Source organism: Oryzias latipes, chromosome 2 (assembly GCF_002234675.1).
Source record: "Oryzias latipes chromosome 2, ASM223467v1".
NCBI classification, from domain to species: domain Eukaryota; kingdom Metazoa; phylum Chordata; class Actinopteri; order Beloniformes; family Adrianichthyidae; genus Oryzias; species Oryzias latipes.
In genome coordinates this window covers 14,062,411-14,081,977 of record NC_019860.2, presented here as the reverse complement: position 1 = coordinate 14,081,977, position 19,567 = coordinate 14,062,411, and the positions used below count along the sequence as shown (strand labels likewise).

Genomic DNA, 19,567 nt, shown 5'->3' with positions numbered 1-19,567 from the left:
TCGTACGGCCACCTTAAGGGTCGTCAATGAAAATGGAACGTACAACTTTTGTGCGTGTGGTAAATGTATTGCGAAGAATTTGTAAGGCTAATGGAAGTGGGACACACTTATGACGTACGTACGATGTTGTCGTACGATGCCTTTACGCCAGACTCTAGTCTTGCATAATATGTGCGTACTGGCCTCTTACTGACCGGGCGTGAAGGCAACACGCACAGGGTATGATACGTGATGTGTAACTACGTAGGATGCCCACAAAAACTGTTTGTTTAATTTATAACAGACTTAGTCCGCAAGCACTTATTGCATAAACTAGTAAAATAATAAGTACTCACGGGCCCCTTTTGCAATCCACTAGGTTTGGACGGGGTTGACAAATGAAAATTACGTACATCTCACCTTATTTAGCCTTGCTTTGTGCATGAATGTGCATGAACCTTTTCGTTCTACGGGCTCAAGTGGTCTACGACCTCAATATTTCATGTGGGTCACCAGCGTACCCCATTCAGGTTTGCCCATTTTTTGCCCCAGAGAGCCCGTATCCACCCCTAAGGGCAGTTGTGATTTATGCTTTACCAATACACATCACCAATCTGGCCAATGAGTTCACTATAGATTACTGTTCAAGCAAAACCTTTTAAACAAGGCAAATGTATTAGAAGAATGCTTGGTGTCAAACAATTTTGGAAATAACTCAACCTTATTTGTCAACCTTCTTACATCTGCATGATCATAAAAACAATGTTATTAAAAAGCCATTTTTTATTTCTGAGCTAAATGAACTGCAAAGGTGTATAGCTTTGCAGTATGGTACTTTTTTATTCATGCATTGGGTTGTTTGTGCTTGGCTTCCCTGATTTAAACAGTGTTCTGTTCCCAACACCATGTCTTAATAAATACTCTGTTTCGTAGCTCGCTCTACTCCGGGTCTGACTAAGACTCCTTTGTCTGCGTTGGGACTGAAGCCTCATCCACAAGGTGGATCAGGTCAGCATTCTCTGTATTTCCTTATTGCTGGGATGTGGCATGAAAATGAACATGAGGTTTGAACTCATCAGCACATAACATCGCTGATCTCATGATGTCATATGGAACTAAAGTGATCCACTGACCAGAAAAGAATTTACCTCGGAATGTCAAATTTTTGATAAAGTCTTTAACTTCTGATTAAGAATTCTGTCAATTGAACTCTATGTTTGTACTTTTTACTTGTATATTCTGATTCTGGGTAACCTTGTTAATTTAAAGATGCTTTACAAAAAGAAAAAATGGTGATACTGGAACTAAAATGTTTAGTTAATTTACATTTGACAATATTTCCATAATGTTAAGACAGAAAACATGAGCTTCTAAGAGCTTTAGAGGAGTTCATAAATGGAGGCTGGCCTCTAGCCAGATCCTCTAATATTACTGCATTATCCAGCTCTGCAGCTGACTCTGCAGAACTGAGGTTTCTTTTCTTATCCTCTGCTGCCCCCTATCTCCCAAAACTGTTATTTTTTCTTCTTCTACTTCCTGTCTATATTGTGCTGTCAGATTCTGATTCTAATGAAGGACACCAAGGTAGGAGCAATTTGTGAGCGATTATGCCAGCTTGCATTAAACCAGAATTAGATTGACATCTGTTAAAAAATTTTTATTAAGAAATGGGCTTTAAAAGAAGTGAGTTTGTGTTTCTTTGTCTTCCCCAGATAATCGTGGTTTTGTGGACTTGAGGCAACAGCCGTTCAGTGCTCCCCTCTCCTCCAGCAGTCCGGTCCACACCACAGATAGGTGAGTTATCCCTACTACAGAAAATGTTTATGTTTGTTGAGGGTAAAAAAGCAATATAAAGGACTTCAGTTGTTTTGATTCTGGAAAACCAGAGTTTTATCCAAAAAATATCTGATTGAATTGATGTGTGTTGTTGGGTTTTCAGCAGGTGGACTGATTCTTCAGACGAGGTTCCAAACAGCCCCTCCTTCATGTACACCAACAGACCAGCCTCCCCCGAGGGCTCCCAGGTCAACATCATGGGTGTCCACACTGTGCCTGGCAGTCCAAACACCCTCCACCGCACTGTGGCTACCAATACCCCACCAAGCCCCGCCCTGCAGAGACGTCTTGGTCAAGCAAGCCCTTCGTTGGCCAGACACCCATCCCCAGCCGGCAAACCCTCCAGTCCTTTGATTGGCCGCAACCTCAAAACAGCATCAGGTGGGGTCCCTCAAAGCCCCATGATGGGTCGTCGCACAATGGGAAGTGGCCAAAGCACACCAGACGAGATGGGCGCTGCCTCCCGTCAGGGAAGCGCCCAGCCACCTCCCACGCCCACCTTCCCCGTCTCACCCCAGCTCCCTGAAAAGAGGCACATGTCCAGCGGGGACGCCGAGAGAACAGACAACAAGATCATGACCCCTGTCAGTGGGGGTAGCACACCCAACCTGACCAACACACTCCCCGATGTCTCCAAGTCCATCTACGGTGAGATGCAATGCGATGTCCCCTGCTAGTACTCAAGAAAAGATTGAAAACTAATATTTATCTCCTTTTGTCCCAACAGATGTTTATCCTGACATCAAGATGAATGTAAAGTTTGTGCAGGACACTTCCAAGTTCTGGTACAAGCCAGATATCTCTAGAGAGCAAGGTACTTGGTGATCTTTTACTCCTTTTCTTCTGTCAGAATTTTTCTTTCCATCTCTTTCCTTGCTTAAGTTTTTCCATATATTTTCTCCCCTCAGCCATCAATCTGTTAAAGGACAGAGAACCAGGGGCATTCGTCATTAGAGACAGCCATTCTTTCCGTGGAGCCTACGGTCTGGCGATGAAGGTGGCATGCCCCCCACCGACAATTCAGCAGAACAAAAAAGGTAAAAACTTCTGTCCACTCCCCCTTCTTGGTGTTCCGCCGATATGTAATCCATAACACTTGAAGTTGTTTACATTTTTACCCCAGTTGGAGACTTGACAAACGAACTGGTGAGGCACTTCCTTATTGAGACGAGCCCCAAAGGCGTCCGCCTGAAGGGTTGTCCGAACGAGCCGTATTTTGGTGAGTTCAGATGGTCTTTGTTTGTGTAGACTGTAGTTTGGTCACATTTGTTTTTACAAAATGTACTCTTTGGTGTCTGCAGGATGTCTTTCTGCTCTTGTGTACCAACACTCGATGACCCCACTGGCTCTACCCTGTAAGCTCATGATCCCCACCAAAGACCCCAACGAAGAAGCACTGGAGCTTGCCACACCCACTGATCCAGTTGTTGAACTTCTCAAACAGGAAGCAGGTGAGGTTTATTAGAATTTGGGAAATATTTTTTATTTATTTATTTATTTGTTTAGATGATGGTACACTTGATTTGCAAGAGCTTGCAAAAAACAGGGATTATTATTTCCAATTATATAGATTCTTGCATGGTAAGTTTCTAGAACTGCTATCATTCTAGTTTAAATCAGCCCGAAAAAAGCCATTCAGACAATCTTGTGAGGCATTGACTACCTTTAAAACTAACTAAAAAATAAAAACACACATAGATATAATGATAATAATAATAATGGATGTGAACATTAGCCAAGTGTTAGCCTAATTTTAGCTAGAAATTCAACCAGAATCTGTGCGGTGATGAAAATTGTTTCAATCTCTAATTAATATCTGAAACCCTGAAAAGACAGGAACTGATGTGACGTCTTGCTCTAGCAAGACATTGGACTTAAAGTAGTGTTTTTTAGCATGCTAGCTAGTCGAGTAAAAACACAAAATGGACAATTTGAACATGCAAATGACAACAATGTTCTTTTGTTACTACATTTGTTCTTGATCTCAAATGCTCTTACCTTTATCTTACAGTTCAAAAGGTTCCTGAGGAAAGCCATGGTAAATACTTGATCGTTTCCTCACTGTTATTACTTTAAGTCATGGAGAATGCCCTCATAACAATGTATGACATTGCAAAAGCATAAAAATGCATGTAAATCATGTAGGGAATAATTCCTGACAAGGTGCTCGTTATCAGAAATTAATGGACGACACGGAAGCAAAGGATGGTTTCTTCTGCATAGTCGGTTTATTTCTGATAATTTACACTTCAATGGGCATTATCCTACTTATGCCATGTTCACTTACAAAAGAAACAAATATTAAATCAATTAAGAATACTTTAAACTTTTAATTTTTACGTTTAAATCGCTTTTCACTAGAAGCTAATTGATTGGTGTGATGTGTTGTCATGGTAATGGGTACCAAAGCTGCCTCTCGCTCTGCCATTACTAGTGTTTAAGAACTAACCAGTGATGGAAAGTGGTATATAAGCTAAACATCAAGTACAAAGCATTATTTCAGACGGAAAGTTCACCTCGTACTCCTTGTTTTTGACCTTTGTTTCAAGGTAAAACAAAGTAGTTTTCCAGAAATCCACCATTATGTCTGATCAATGAATGTGTACCGCCAAACTATTTCTTTCATTAATTAATTATTTTTTTTCAAAGTTCGCAAAGTTACTGTTGTTTCTATTCCAGCGCAATAATATAGAACATTCAGGCTATTTGACCAGAAATTCTTTTTTAGGTGTCCATTATCGCTTTTTAATGAATACCCCTTCAGCCAATCAGAATCGAGTATTCACCCAGACCATGGTATAAAATTCAGTAAAAGCATCCCTAAGTGTGAGGCATTGTTTAGGTTTGAGCATGTAATCTGGCTCGCCTACACCGTACACCACTCTTGCTTAGCATCTGTATCATCCGCTTCCAGCATGCAACGTTCTCTACATCAACTCTGTGGACATGGAATCGCTCACGGGGCCCCAGGCCATCGCCAAGGCCATCAGTCAGACGTTGGCAACCAGCCCCCTCCCCGCTGCCACTACTGTCCACTTTAAAGTGACAACGCAAGGCATCACGCTTACCGACAGTCAGAGGAAGTGAGTTTGCAAACGTGACAACCAGCGTGACAACAGATTGTTTGTATTCTCAGTACTTCTGAGTTTAGCTCAATAGGACAGAAGTGGTTTGGACTATAGAACATTTCAACAAATTTGGGTCATCTTATTGTATTATAATTAATGTTTTCTGATGTCTTATGGTGATTAATAAGTGTTAAAAAATTGTTGCAAAATGTGTCCTTTTTGCAGGATTTTCTTTAGGCGACATTATCCAATCAGTACAATAACTTACTGTGACATGGACCCTCAGAATAGAAAGTAAGATCCCATATTGTAACACAGGATTAAACATTTTAAGTTGTTTTTTTTAAATGGAAATTAAAGATTTCTTTCTTCTTTTTTACCTTAAGATGGGGCAAAGAAGGAGGAGGTTCAGTGAAGTAAGTTCAATGGATTCTCTACATCTGCGTTGACACCAAATGTGATTCACGAGGGTCGTTAGTTTCAAGGTTCAATGTTGAGTCAATTTACAGAAACTATCAGATGTGAGCGTCAGCCACGGCAGTCTGGTGACAGCGCGTTTTCGGCAAAAATTCAGACGAATGGCAAATATTTGGTCATGTCGAGCAAGTTCAAATATCTGGACTTTGGTGAAGAATTTGCGGTGGGCCAACCAATCAGGAACTTGGCTTTGGCCCTTGATGTTTTGATGATGTAAACAGCAGGTGGCATCCTCCAACATGGAGGTAAATCTGATCATTCTCCTGCTGAACTTTGAGATATATTTCTAATTTGTATCGAGACAATCATAGATTCTTTTCTTCTCCTCCTGGGACTGATGAGGGACAGCAAGTCATCAAATTGAGTCACAGAGAGAAGGAAGCACTGCCAGACAGTGGCCGTAGACGGTGAACCTCACCTTACTGGGAGAGCCTCTGAGTGATCTCATGGAACCAGACATGGAGGGAGACATGATATGCTATGTTTTTGTAGAGCTCTCCCAAATAAATAAACCTGATCTCCATACGTCATGAATCTCTTCCATATATTGACTGTATATACGATTTACAGAAACATAGTCAGTGTAGTGATGAGGCTTAAAACTTTGAACACTAACTCCTCCCACCTGTGGTGGGAGCGTCCAGCAACAAATTCGTATCACATCTAAACAAAAAATGCAAATTTGCGGCACGAATTGCGTCTGGTGTGAACGCATCTTGTTTTTGACTACAAGACGGCAACTACTCAATTTGTTTTGCTTTGATTTTTTCTTTTTCTTTTTTAGGCTTTTTGGATTTGTTGCAAGAAAACAAGGAAGCACAACAGACAATGCAAGCCACCTGTTCGCGGAGCTGGACCCAGATCAGCCTGCCTCAGCCATCGTCAGCTTTGTCTCCAAGACATTGAACCGGTGAAAAAGTCTACAGAGGTGGCGGTTTGGAAATCCTCGTTGACTTGGGTGTCAATTTCTTTTCTTCGGGACTTGATTATGTCCTGGATTTTTTTTTTCTTTCTCTTGGTTGGTTTCTCCTTCAGTTTTTCCTCTCTGCCTTGCCTGGTTTGTCTTTTTCGGAGTTTGAAGGCTTCGGGTATGGATCCAGACTGGAGCTAGAGGATGTGTGACGTGACGAACACAAGAGGCTATTGCAGGGGTTTATTGACACAAGGAGCGAGGCTAAGCTCATTCGGGGAACACGTATGGACTCACGTGTTTCCATGCATTTTTTTCCCCTTTATTCTGATTCATTTACCAAAGGTTGCTGCAATACAAGTGCAAGAATGATGTAGCTTTTAAGCCATTTATTATTTCCTCTTTTTAAAAGAAGAATAGTTGAACAAAACAAACAAGAAAAAAAAAACCTGCTTTGTTCTTGAACTTGAAAAAAGAAAAAAAAAACAGCCTTAACGGCTTTTGCAAAACAATGTCTGAAGACATTATGCATGTTAGCTTGATCTTTAAGCTTGGTTCTTCTACTTTCCACTAAACATCATCCTTCGAAAGGTCACGAACTGGTCTGCTGTGTGTTGGAAAGGGCTCTGCGATTAAAGAAAAAAAAATTAACTGATTTAAACTGTGCATAGCAGACCGGACTCAAAAACGTAGGAATAACAAGAAAAAAAACAAAAGTCCTCGCTTTGAGGCATTGAAATTTGACTTTGGTACAGCCACTATTGGATGCCTCACAGGTGATTCATCTGCAAACTCCCTACAACACAACACAAAGGGAGGAAGACTGTTTGCCCACTAGATGGCGCCACAAATTCAGGCTTGCACTTCCCCTTCCCTCATCAGCACCTGCTTGCAGTAGTGGATTTCTTGATAGACACACACTGGAAAACCACCAGGGACTGGCCCGATGACCTGGACCTATGCACTGTTCTTTATGCATGTTGTTGTCCCTCAAAAGGAAAAAAAAAAACGAAAAATCACCAAAAAACATTTGTGTGCTTTTAAAAAATGAAGAAGAAAAAAAAGATCTTTCGACACACGAGGTTTGATGACTTGTCAAAGACTGCATGAAGTAGACGACATGTTTTTTATACTCCTTCAGAGTCCTAAAAGAAAAAAACCCGACAAACCATTGTGATCCCATAATGGTGATACATCCAACCTTTTTCTTCGGCTTAAATCGAATTTTATTTTTCTTTCCATGTTGTCAGCATTTAGGACAAAGAGGAATTTAAGAATTTAAGAAGAAAAGAAAAAAAAAACACTGTGCGCAATGCCTGCTTGTTGATCACGTGTTAACAATAAGCTAAGGAAAAATTGATATAAATGTAAATAGATTCTTTAAAAGGTGACATAGCGAAAAAGTATTTATTTTTGTTGCTTTGGTCCCTCATAATTCCTCATATATACATATATTGTACAGTCTAGATAAAGATTATGGGTTAAGATTTAAAACAAAAGAAATTCTACTTATTTTGGCTAATGATTTCAAAGAGCGAGAACTTTGAAACGTGTTCAAATATATGGTGTACATTACTTTGTACATTGTTTATTTTCTGTTTTTTTTTTGCCCGTTTTTCGTGTTCTCTCAGAAGGAGGTGGGGCATGTATGGGACGGAGGCCAGGAGGCTTGACTGCATGGACAGAAACAGAAAAAAGTTCGGAAAATCAAAAAAGACAAGGGAAGTCCAGAAGCCAAATGCAATATGTAAACCCGTCAGTGTGCACCCATGACAGTTATAATGTTTTTTTTTTTTTTTTGCCAAAGATGTACACATATAAACACGCAGACTGCATGTTTATTTTATTTTATGTTTACATGGTTTAGTTTAATTTAATATATAGTAGACAACCTCTTGGTTTTCATCTAGTGTGCCAGAGCAAACACAACAAAATGTATTCGTAAGCAATGCACTTTTCTTCACTATGCCATAAGAGGAGTGACATCACTTTCAGGTGGGTGTCACGTTGGAGCTAAATAGGGTCCCACCCCGTTTCACTTGATAGCAGCTTCCCAGATTTAAACAAAAGGTATTTATTGTTATTTATTTGTTTTCTTTGCAGTTTGATCAGTCAGTGTTAATGACGGTGGCGCTTAATTTAAAGCAAAGAGGTACGGAGCACTTAAACTGAAGAGGACAAAAAAAACCTAAACACTCGTATCCTTCAACGTTGCCTAAATGTGACAGACTCTGAAACTCCATTGTATCTGTTGGCTTTGAGTCAATAGTTACCGTGTGTGATTGAAGAAAAACAAGAACCTGTGACCTCTTGTACAGATGGGTGTCAAATGTGTGAATGTACCATTAGGGATGTACAAAAGGGTCTCAGATTTTGTTTGCGCTTGTCATTTTACGTTATATTGTCATGGCTTACCTGTTCCTGAGGAGAAAAAAAAAACATTAAAGCAATACAAGTCAGTTACATCAACTTTTGTGGTTCTTTCTGTGCGCAAGGCATGGCAAGGAAGTGCATGATGCCTGGTTTGTACTTCATCGCAAGTACATCAATCGTATCGTGTCCCTTATGCAATTGTGCGTTCTAATTTATACTAAGGTTGGCGGGTTTGCAATTTTCCGCAATAAACGCAACAAAGTTCTCAGTGGCGTTTAGACTTTTCCAGGCTGGTGGCGCAATCATTCATAGCTTATCAGTGGTTTGGTATTTTATGTATAGTGGTATATACAAAGCTTTGAGATTTAGTTTTACATGCACATATGTGTATATATATAGATATATATGTATATGCTATATATCTATATATATATATATTTTCCCCCTATTTTTATGGTAATTTTACTGGTGATTTTATTCTCTAAAACTGTCTTTTAGGTTTTATTTTCTTCTATTTATGGTTCTGGTGTTAATACTTGGACCATCTGTTAACTTTAACGTTAGGAGTCGGGTCATCTAGACCCCACACGACAGTGCACTGACCCCATTTTCTTCAATGATTTGTGATCTTCACTGGTGTCCATGGATTACATGTAATCCTCTTCACCTTTGTCCACCTTTGTCATGGTAGGAATAACATGTCAATGTAAGGATGGGTCATAGGGGAGCTCAAGGGATAAACACACACACATGTATATACACACTTGTGTGTGTCTTTTTTGTTTAAAAAGGCCCAACAAATCAAACAATTATTTTTTTTTAAATGAATATTTATAATGATTTGCCACTTACTCTATAGAGCTAAAAAGTATCTATGTGGTAAAAATGTAATGTTTTTTTTGTTGGTTTTTTGGAACAGCAGTAGAATGAGATAACGTCCAACCTCTCGTATTTAGAATACAGTAGTTGCAGCCTTGTCTTCGAAATCCTGGGACGTGGAAATGGCAATTACATGGATCGAGTTTAATGCGCCATCACGTATTTTAATCGCTCCAACTAAGTAAATGTTAAATTGCACTTTATGTATTTGAACACAATCCAATAGCGGATGATGTCATCAGCCTGCGTCACATTCCGCAGCAAATAAGGCGATTCCTTCCAACGCTCTTGCGACCAACAGACATTGACAATTGCTATGATGTTTAAACTGGGGATAAAGCAACGGCGCCAAGTAGAATTGAAGCTGCAGGCTTCGATGGGGGGATTAGAAATGACAAAATTAGCTGTGGTAATTAAAAACTCAATCCTGGTGGGACACTGACTGGCAGAAAAAAAGTCGAACTTTTGAATAAAATCCAAACAAAAATTTGACTAAACTAAATCCAAGAAAGTAATGGAATAGAAAATAATTTGATTCAAAAAGGGAAAGGAAGATTTTTAATTGAGGTAGAAATTTGAACTGAAAGGGGGCGCATATCTACATCAGAAGTATTTGCAGGAGGGAAATGTTCCTAATCACTAAGTAGGCCAAGAAGTATTGTTAATTTGAACTTTGGTGATTTGGTTTTTAATGTTTTGATCCTATTCTGAAAAACGGAAGAGACAGACTTAAAGAAATATTAAAAATATAATGTATTTAAACTGTTGAGATGCAGTTTTGAATGTTTGGGTCAATTCTGATAAAAGAGAGGGATAATTACGAAGGCTTCTGTCACATTAAAACAAAACTATAAGAAACATATTTATAACTAAACACATTGTCAGTTTTCCACAGATCCCTCATTAGACTGTATTTCACATAGTGAGAGGTTTTAGCATAGGGAAAACACTCTCATTCAGTCTCCATCATCTCCCGTGATCTCAACATTTGGTGTTTTTTTTGTAGTTTTTGTATTTTGGCACGTGGACTCTGTCCTGCCTTCCCTGGAGTGAAAGCTGTGAGAAGTGCAGAAAGGCAGCAAACGCAACATGATCAAAAAGTCAGATTTTCTCAGGGCTTCAGACAGTGTTCAAACTCTCAGAAATGCATGACGCACTTCCCCCTGACAGATTACACGGGCGCTGTCGCTCTGCACTTTTGCCATGTCACATCATGTGCTGGAAGGGAGGAACTCGCTCCAACCAAATGCGCGCTGGCTTTCGTTGCTGTATCTGTATTGACACTAATCTATACAGAAATCCTTCACTCAGATTTAAAGGTAAACGTCAATCTTGGTGGCAGGAGACTTGGTTGGGCCCTGATTGTATGTGACACTTCTATCAAAACGTCGGATCCTTTGATAAAAGCAATTTTTCTGTTGTCAACTGATCTCTGGTGGCAGAAAATAGTTTAACCCTTGTGTTATCTTGTGGGGTAAAAATGACCCCACCCTTACATTGACGTGTTCTCCCTACCATGACAAAGGTGGATAAAGGTAAAGAGGATTTCATGTAATCCATGGACACCAGTGAAGATCACTAATCATTGAAGAAAAAAGGTTCAGCACACTGTCTAGTGGGGTCCAGATGACCCCACTTACCCATGTTAAAGTGACTTGGATAGCACAAGGGTTACGAACACAAAACTTATTTTAAGAAAAGGGAAACTTAGTACAATAATAAAGTTTATGGAAGAAACAAAAACACGAGTTTAAGGGCCCACGAAAAGTCAATGGCGTGAAAATTCAGTTCAAACAAATAGTAGGAATTCCCTGAGCAAAAAATAATCTAAGTATAAGTTTACTAGAAGTATACTTGTCCCGGCTATCTCCAAATTCCCATCCTAACCCCTAACTACAAAATAATTATTTAGTTTGAGACTATGTATGTAGCTCACTACTTTTTTTTTAAGGCGAATATGACGTAATCGATTTCACAAAGTGATATGAGCTTTTTGCGATGACCGTTTATGAATCCACTCTCTTCTGAAGATGAAAACGTTGATATTTTATTTAAAAAATATTTTTTTTTGGCAAAAATTGTTTGAAGGTAATGCATTGTGGTCTATATCTGCCAATTTAGTGAGCATCGATTCACACTGGATTTTCCCAGAGACTTCTGGGATATTTCTAGGGCACTCAATTTTGGAATTGTAGATTGGGACAACACTACAAAATGGTGAACGCAATATATAGTGCACTATGTAGTGAGTAGTGAAGAAATTCGGACATAACCTTAGTCTATACTAAAAGTGAGCTAGAATACCTGGTTTTCCGCACTATATGGCACACCAGATTATAAGGTGCACCGTCAATGAATCGTCTATTTTCAACGTATATCATCCAAAATATAAGTGAGAAAAAAAGTCAGAGATAACTACGTCAGTCAGGCAAACCTTATTAACTGTGATTGTAACACCTTTGGAGCATCATGACTGTTAGCTGCGGTAGAGTATTCACAGAACCTGTAACTCCCAACCTTGTTTGCAATAGGAAAAAAAAACAACGTGATATACTAAAACAAACATTGTGACTATGCTTGCTACTATTCTTGTTGGTAACTCGTAAAAAAAACCTTAGATGCTGCTACATATTACCCATGTTAGATCATACACAAAACACCCAACCTTGTTTGCAACATGGAAAGAATGGACTGATACCACTAAAACAAACATTACTGAGTTGATGCCCTTTCCCAACCTTATTAGTAACACGTAAAAAATAAATTAAAACCCCTGATACCACTACATTTTAACCACGTTAGCGTATTCACAATAACACCCAAACGTGTTAGGAACTCGCACAAAAAAACTGACATTTTGACGAAGCGTAGCATTTTAAAATTGCTTCAACATCAGTAAGTACAACCCAAAACTGTACTTGTAACTTGAAAAATCTATAACTGGATTACTATATCTGATTACGAAATCTATGTAAAACTATAAAATGAATTAATTTAGAAGGGGTGGGATTATATAAGATCACTTTATCCCACTCCTTTTTTAAGCAATATATCAAGCTCATGATGTCTTTAGTTAACTGTCTTTTTGTTTTATTTTATCTTTTTTTATCAATGCATTTCATCATTTCTGTAATGAGATTGATAAATTTGTGTGAATTCTTTAGTGTTTTGAAAATCAGTCAATCAATACATGAAGGACTCTGGATTATAAGACGCACTATCTATTTTTTTTGGAAAAAGAATTGAGGCTTTTAAGTACCCCTAATAGTTTATTCTCATGAATACTTAATAAAACAACACATTAGAGTGTACTACTTTTTGCTAAGAGTGTAGAGAGATATTCCTGGTGAAGAAAATTTACAGCACTAATTATTGTGTTTGGTGCAAAAGCCCAAATTACAGACCAAGAACTGAGGGGCAAAAAAACTATCATTGTAGGATTTTTTTCAAGAAAAATAGTGTATAAATTAAGTATTTTTAATACAAACCAACAAGAAATCTGTTTCTCACAGAGCTGTGACTTCTTCTTTAAGAAGCTCTTCTATCGTCCACCCCCTAGCTTTATTATTGGAACCTGTTTGAACTTGTTAACTGTATAAAAGACACCTGTCCACACCCTTAACCAGTCAGAATGCAACCTCTCCACCAAGACCAAAGAGCTGTCTAAAGAAAATAAGGACATGACTGTTGACCTGAACAAGACTGAGATGAACCAAACAACAATAGTTACGCAGCTTCTGGCAAGAAGAGATCAAGTGTTGGATGAAGAAGAAATACAAGATCCAACCCCTTTAGAGCAATCCAGCTCTAAAGGGATTCACCAAGTGATGGACAGACGAGGCTTCATGAAGCCTTTCATCCAACTGGTTCACTCCAGTGCAAAGCTTCTGGAAGCTTTATTTGTTCTAAGAGGACATCTTCTGGATGCCAAAATATCAGTTAGTATGAATGTGTTTGGCATTTTTGCAGAGAGCCTTTGAATAAAACTGTTAGCCAAAAATGTGTGCAAAACACAATTTGAGTATATTTTAATATACTGAAGTTTATTGTATTGTATTATAGGTGTTTACAACAGTACCATGAATACTGTATATACTACATACACTTATATATCAAAAATTGAAGCGATCAATTCGCTTTCATGTCTTTAAGCTCCAAGTCTTGACCAGTTTATTTAAATTTTTCTGTTTAATATGCAGTACCACCTTTCTTTTTGTTTTTTGACATCTGTTCAAAGATGGAGGTGGACCCTGTTATGGATGACCTGAGCCCAGACCGCAGCATGGAGATGAATTTAGCCTGTAGGCAGCATCTCACCCAGGTACGACCTTCCCATACAGAGCCCGAGTCGTTCTGGAAAAACCTGACCCCTGAACATGCAGATGCCACTGGACTGTAAATACTCAAACAGGGGAAAATTCCCACAGCAGCCTTATCAAATGGAAAAATCAACCTGCTTGTTTTGATTTGCACTCCACCTCTTCCAGCTCCTTTCTACCTCCCCAAGAGACCTTATGTACTCTGTAGAAACACATTTAATTACATTTAATCAACTGGGGTCAAACAAAAGTGACCTTAAAGGACTTTTTGCCACTTTTTTTAAATTTTATTTTTATTTTTGGGGGGGTTGGGAATATCAGTGCACCAGCTGGTGACAAGCGGAAATCATTCAGGAAATTGTTCAAACTTTGCAGTGATGTTAGGGAGCTGCTTCTGCCAGCGATAATCTTCACAGGGGAAACCATGCTCTAGCCCATTTGCAAAGAAAACACCCCAAACTGCTGTCATATCCGCGGTTTGACCGCTTCACAGCTCCTGAGGGGTTCCTGCAGATAATGGCACCAAACTGAATCTCATTATGGGCAAAAACTTGAGCTTCTCCTACGCTGGGTTTCGGTCAGGAAAGGGGCCGTCAGGCTCTGAAACGAGCCAGCTGTTCTGCAGCCAGAACAGCAGAGCAGACTCTGAAAGGCTCGCCGTGTTTCCCCCGCAACAGCCCGCTGGCTCTGTTTTGCCCTTCACGCTCGTGCGAAGTCTCTTCAGAACGCCAGCCACGCATGAGGCCGCTCATCAGCGCTCATATCTGCAACACCTACACGATTTCAGTTTGCTCTATGAGGACGCAAATCGAACTCGGCTCGGGAAGGGTCAGGTTTTATGAGACAGAACGGAGGCTGTGAGACATCTTAGTCAAGCACAGACTTGGATTTGGAAGCAAACACGAAAGGTCACTCCACCAGCATCAGAATAGAGATCAAGGCCTCATTTGCACCAGTTATTTCACAGTTTTGATGACAGCTTAGATGGGATAGTTATTTTTTTAAACATCATTTATTTGAAAGGTTCTAGGATCTGTCCTATTAATAAAAAGAATTGACATACATATAAGGAAAGGAAATGATTGATTTTAAAAAAGAAGTATTTATTCTGATAGAAAGTAATCCTTTTTTTGTTAGGGTTGGCAGGAACTTGTTAAATTAAGAAAAGAATTGTTTGTAAACCAGTTATGGTGTTTTCAGCACTGTAGGGTGAGCTTAAAGGTCTGAATTTTTTTTTCAAAAAGAGACTGCAACTTTAAACAAAGATTAAGTCTTGTTGTGTTTACTGACAACAAAGTGATTTTGAAAGGTACACCTAAACATTGGTAAAGATTACTCTGACTACATTAGCATAGTCAGAGTAATGTTTGTTTTTAAGCAGTCTCAGTCTCTGTTTTACATGTTGCAAACAAAGTTAGGTGTTATTGCAAATATGCTAAAGCAGTTAATGTGTAGTGGTGTCGGACAGATTTGTTTTTTTTTCATGTTACTAATAGGATCGGACATTAGCGTAGTCATAGTAATGTTCATTTTTAAGCGCTGTCAGTCTGTGTTTTACGTGTTGCATACAATGCTGGGTGTGAATACCCTAACATATTTAATGTGTAGCGGTGTCGGACTGTGTTTTTGTTTGTTTTTACGTCCTACAAACAAGATCGGATGCTTGCTTAGTCATTGTCATGTTTCTTTTTAAGCAGTCTCAGTCTCTGTTTTACATGTTGCAAACAAAGGTAGGTGTTATTGCAAATATGCTAATGCAGTTAACATGTAGTAGTGTCGGACAGTTTATTATTTCTTTTACATGTTACTTACAAGATGGGACGTTAGCATAGTAATGTTGCAAATATGCTAACACAATTAGCGTGTAGTGGTGTTGGACTGAGTATTTCTTTTGTTTTTAAGTGTTACTAACAAGATCAGACGTTAGCGTAGTCATAGTAATGTACGTTTTTAAGCGCTATCAGTCGGTGTTTTACGTGTTGCACACAAAGCTGGGTGTTATTGTAAATACGCTAACACAGTTAATGTGTAGCGGTGTTGGACTGTGTGTTTGTTTGCTTTTACGTGTTACAAACAAGATCGGATGTTTGCGTAGACACGGTTATGTTTGTTCCAGTGGTATCAGTATGTTCTCATTACTGTGTAAAGTCTGACTGACGACCTTATCTCTGTCTTTTTGTTTCGCGTTAATTCACCTTATATTTCGGTGCTCCCTATAGTGCGGAAAATACGGTACAGATATTTCGACACTCTTATCCGGGAGCTAAAGTATGACCACAGATCCACCTGTTGCATCGCCACGGTACCACCTTTTGTCTCAGAAATTCACAGTTTCCCTCCAGCAGACATGACACACTGGGCTAGGGGTGTCCAAATTCACCTTTCCTCCGCTGGTGTCCTGCTTTTTCTTTTTTCTTTTTTTCTTCAAATCATCATTGCCACCCTTACTGGTTCTTTTCCGTAGAGCACACCTGACTCTGGTGAAGATTTCAGAGCAGCCCTTACAGGAAAGAACCCTTAGAGTAGGCTGTACTGCTTTAAATTCAGGGATGTACCGTTGGGGTTCCTTGGGTAATTTCCATATTGATGGATTTTTATTATTTGGCGAAAACATATGTTATAGTCCTCAGATAGTCCTGCAATCTGTTGGCAAATCGTCCAAAAGGCTGCAGCACTACAATAAGCCCCGCCCTGGTCTTTTAACGGGTGAAAAAACATCAGATCCCGACCGGATACTCTGCAAAGCAGCTCAATGGTTTTTATAAGAAAATCATCTCGTTTGTATATTTTTATGGGAACACACAAACACTCATAAAAATACTGCAAATACTTCCAGTCTTAAGTCATGTTGGGGCGCGAGTGTTTCGTTTTTTACAACGCCACCCTTGAGGTTACTCGGGTCAGTTGAGGGATGGTATTTGCAAGAATCAAAGACATCTTTAGGTTTTCCAAAGCACAGAGTAGAAAAAAAGGTCTTGAAAGATAAAATATCTGGACGGAAATTAGAATTTAAAATGTTCTCAAACCTGGATGTGTTTTTTACTCAACCGTTGCCTAGTTTTTGTTGAGTGCATCCGACAGGAACTCAAAAAAAAAATCAGGATCAGAGCTTTTCCAAATGAGAAGTTTCTTTTCTTTAAGGGCTTTTGCCCTTACGGATAATTATCAGCATGAATGAACATGACGACCACAGTTTATTTCCTGTATTTATAACAGCTCCGCTTCCGTGACACAATCATTATTCAGTCTCTAGATCCTGCCAATGGCAATAAAAATCAAGGCGATCTCATCTGTGGTGAAACAGATACTCGGATCCTTGCCGAAGGGAAAACTGCAGTTCTCGAACATCTCTCCATCTTCCTCCCTTCCCAACTCTGATTGACTTATGCGATTTGAATTGTGTATAGATTATACATTCCTCACTTTAGAGTTTCACATCGCCAGAATTCCTCTGAAAGTTTCTGCTTCAACATCATTCATCAAACTGAAGAAAGCAATGAGTCTCTTTATTATTATTTTTTCCACTGGGTGTCGATAAAGGCGGAGTGCCCAATGATGTAAACTTGGTCTCCATTAAAGTCTTTTTTTTCCCCCTTGGAAATATTGTTAAAGGCTGGTTTGATTCCAAGTAAAACATGGGATGTAACAAAAACATCCAAGGAGCTGAGAATGAATGTGTTTTCCGAGTTACCTTACTATGACCTGTCACCAAAAAGTGGCCCCTACGAGCTTTAACCTCATCTGCGCCTGGACCCACTTCAAACCTGGAATCGGAACCAAAGGTGTCGGGTTTTTCTAAAGGAGGAAACACGCTGAGGCAACAGCATGCTCTCATTAGCCTGATGAAAGCAAACGCGGTTATCTTTGGCGATCGTTAAATGTCAAATTAGGGGTTTATTCAGGCAGCCTGAGGTTCACGTGAAACTAGATTGCGGTCTCATTGTCAAGGCGGGAGGAGGTGATGGAGCGTGCGAGGTGCTGGAGGCAGACTTCTGCCATCAGGAATGTCAACAAAAAAACTACTAAGATCAGCTGTTTTTTTTTCTTTTTAGTGTACTTTGATGTGTCCCAACTTTACGTGGTGTAGCAAAACTGCATTTATACGACAACTTTCTTCATTTACGATCAATTTCTGCTAAAAAACTGAAACTTTGATGTTGTTCCTATTAAATTTTTTGCTGGGAAGACATTTGGTAAATAAAAATCTACAAAACTTAGCTCAATCAAGTGACTATCATATTTTTTAGGAGTATAAGACACTTTTTAGTTGCATAGTTTGACCAGGGTTGCGACATATACTCAGGTACAACTTACAAGTGATTTAAAAATAATAATGATAACAACCACTAGAGGGTGCTGCAGGTATGAATATTAGTATTTGCTGCCGACAGCAACACCAAAGAAGAAGCGCCACTCTATCTGATCAGAACGAAGACGGAGGAGAATCGGATGCTTCTCCTTCTGAACTTCATGATGTTTTTCTTGTTTGCAGATATGATTACTATTGTTTTATATTTTCTTCCTAGGACTAATGTAGGACAGCATTAGTCAAACAGGGTCACAGAGAGACGGACGTACCACTGAAAGTTAAAAAAAAAAATTATAAAAACATTTATGGATAAGTGTCAAGCACGTTAAAAAACGCAAATTTGACGCGTATGAATCTAGCATTAAGCTGGGCTTGGCAGAGTTTTTCAGAAGCATCGCGCTTTTCTCCCCAAAGAGCGACTTATGCTATCTTCATGGCACACTCTGAAACACACTTTCACGCGACTACTTCCAACAAAAAGTCTGTATGCAAAAATGCATGTTTTGGGCTTCCGTGTTCAAAACTCCTTGCATTTACGCATCGCTATGCAAGTCTCTAAGTCCGTTTCGGGCTCTACATACAAAATGCGCGACCAGTAAACCAAAGCTAGTTGAACTTTTATCCAATCAGTGACTCGGATTTGTTAGTGACGTATGGCCGCGTCCCTTTTGAATGACGGAAGTGTCAACCGTTTGAAAATCGATTATGAATGTGGAAATAATATTTTTAAGTTTTGTACCTGGTCGGAATTAAATTAAACCATATTTTTTAGATTTTTGGAACAAAGATGTGAAAGAAGCCTCTTCTAACATTGAGTACATGCGCTAGTATGAGGTAGCAACAGTCCAGTGTGAACACCATCCTAAAAATACATCCAAGAATGCCTGTTTAGCGTGTTCTAAAATGCCAATTATATCCGGTGTGTACGTAGCATTGTACTCCACAGTGACATATGTGACTTCTTTTTTCTTTATTTTGCATTTTTTGGTGTCTGCGACTTATACTCCAGAGCAACTTGTAGTTCAGGAAGTATAGTACATTGAACAAAAAGTGTTCAATGACTTAATGGAGATGTGTGCCACTAATAAGCTAATTCTTTGAAAACGAGATGGCACATCTCAAGGGCCTATCCTCCAAACAGATAAATATGACAAATTGCACTTGGCTATTTGTCTCCTGCAAAACAAACAGTACTCGAAGCTTCCGTGCTAATGTAATGCCCCCTTTTGTGAACCAACACATTGAGCATATGTGCAACCGTATGTATGAATTAAATGCTGTGCCTTGGGTTTAAAAAGTTCCAAAATCTGAAATGAAAAATCTTTCTTTCAAAAATAATAAGAGTTGTTCTGTCTGAAACTTATCTTAAACAATTCTCAATTAACTTTTTTTTATAAGTAAGTGACTTGAGTAACCC

The 19,567-nt window shown here is 39.1% G+C and overlaps 1 protein-coding gene across 7 annotated transcripts in view; it reads left to right on the top strand.

Annotated features, from left to right (window-relative positions):
- The window catches only part of LOC101164874 (tensin), a 119,976-nt gene extending 111,241 nt beyond the window's left edge, over positions 1 to 8,735 (top strand). For 4 of the 7 annotated variants that reach the window (XM_023964926.1, XM_023964932.1, XM_023964938.1 and 1 more), the window contains 13 exons: positions 913 to 987; positions 1,537 to 1,563; positions 1,692 to 1,773; positions 1,919 to 2,463; positions 2,543 to 2,629; positions 2,724 to 2,852; positions 2,939 to 3,034; positions 3,117 to 3,266; positions 3,827 to 3,853; positions 4,730 to 4,898; positions 5,109 to 5,177; positions 5,270 to 5,299; positions 6,145 to 8,735. In XM_023964926.1, the coding sequence (XP_023820694.1) occupies positions 913 to 987; positions 1,537 to 1,563; positions 1,692 to 1,773; positions 1,919 to 2,463; positions 2,543 to 2,629; positions 2,724 to 2,852; positions 2,939 to 3,034; positions 3,117 to 3,266; positions 3,827 to 3,853; positions 4,730 to 4,898; positions 5,109 to 5,177; positions 5,270 to 5,299; positions 6,145 to 6,274 (1,616 nt within the window). In that variant the 3' untranslated portion in view covers positions 6,275 to 8,735. Of the gene's footprint in view, positions 1 to 912; positions 988 to 1,536; positions 1,564 to 1,691; positions 1,774 to 1,918; positions 2,464 to 2,542; positions 2,630 to 2,723; positions 2,853 to 2,936; positions 3,035 to 3,116; positions 3,267 to 3,826; positions 3,854 to 4,729; positions 4,899 to 5,108; positions 5,178 to 5,269; positions 5,300 to 6,144 lie in introns of those variants that run through there. The other 3 variants (XM_023964935.1, XM_023964928.1, XR_002875058.1) reach the window with 2 other exon arrangements.
- Positions 8,736 to 19,567: the final 10,832 nt, after the last annotated feature.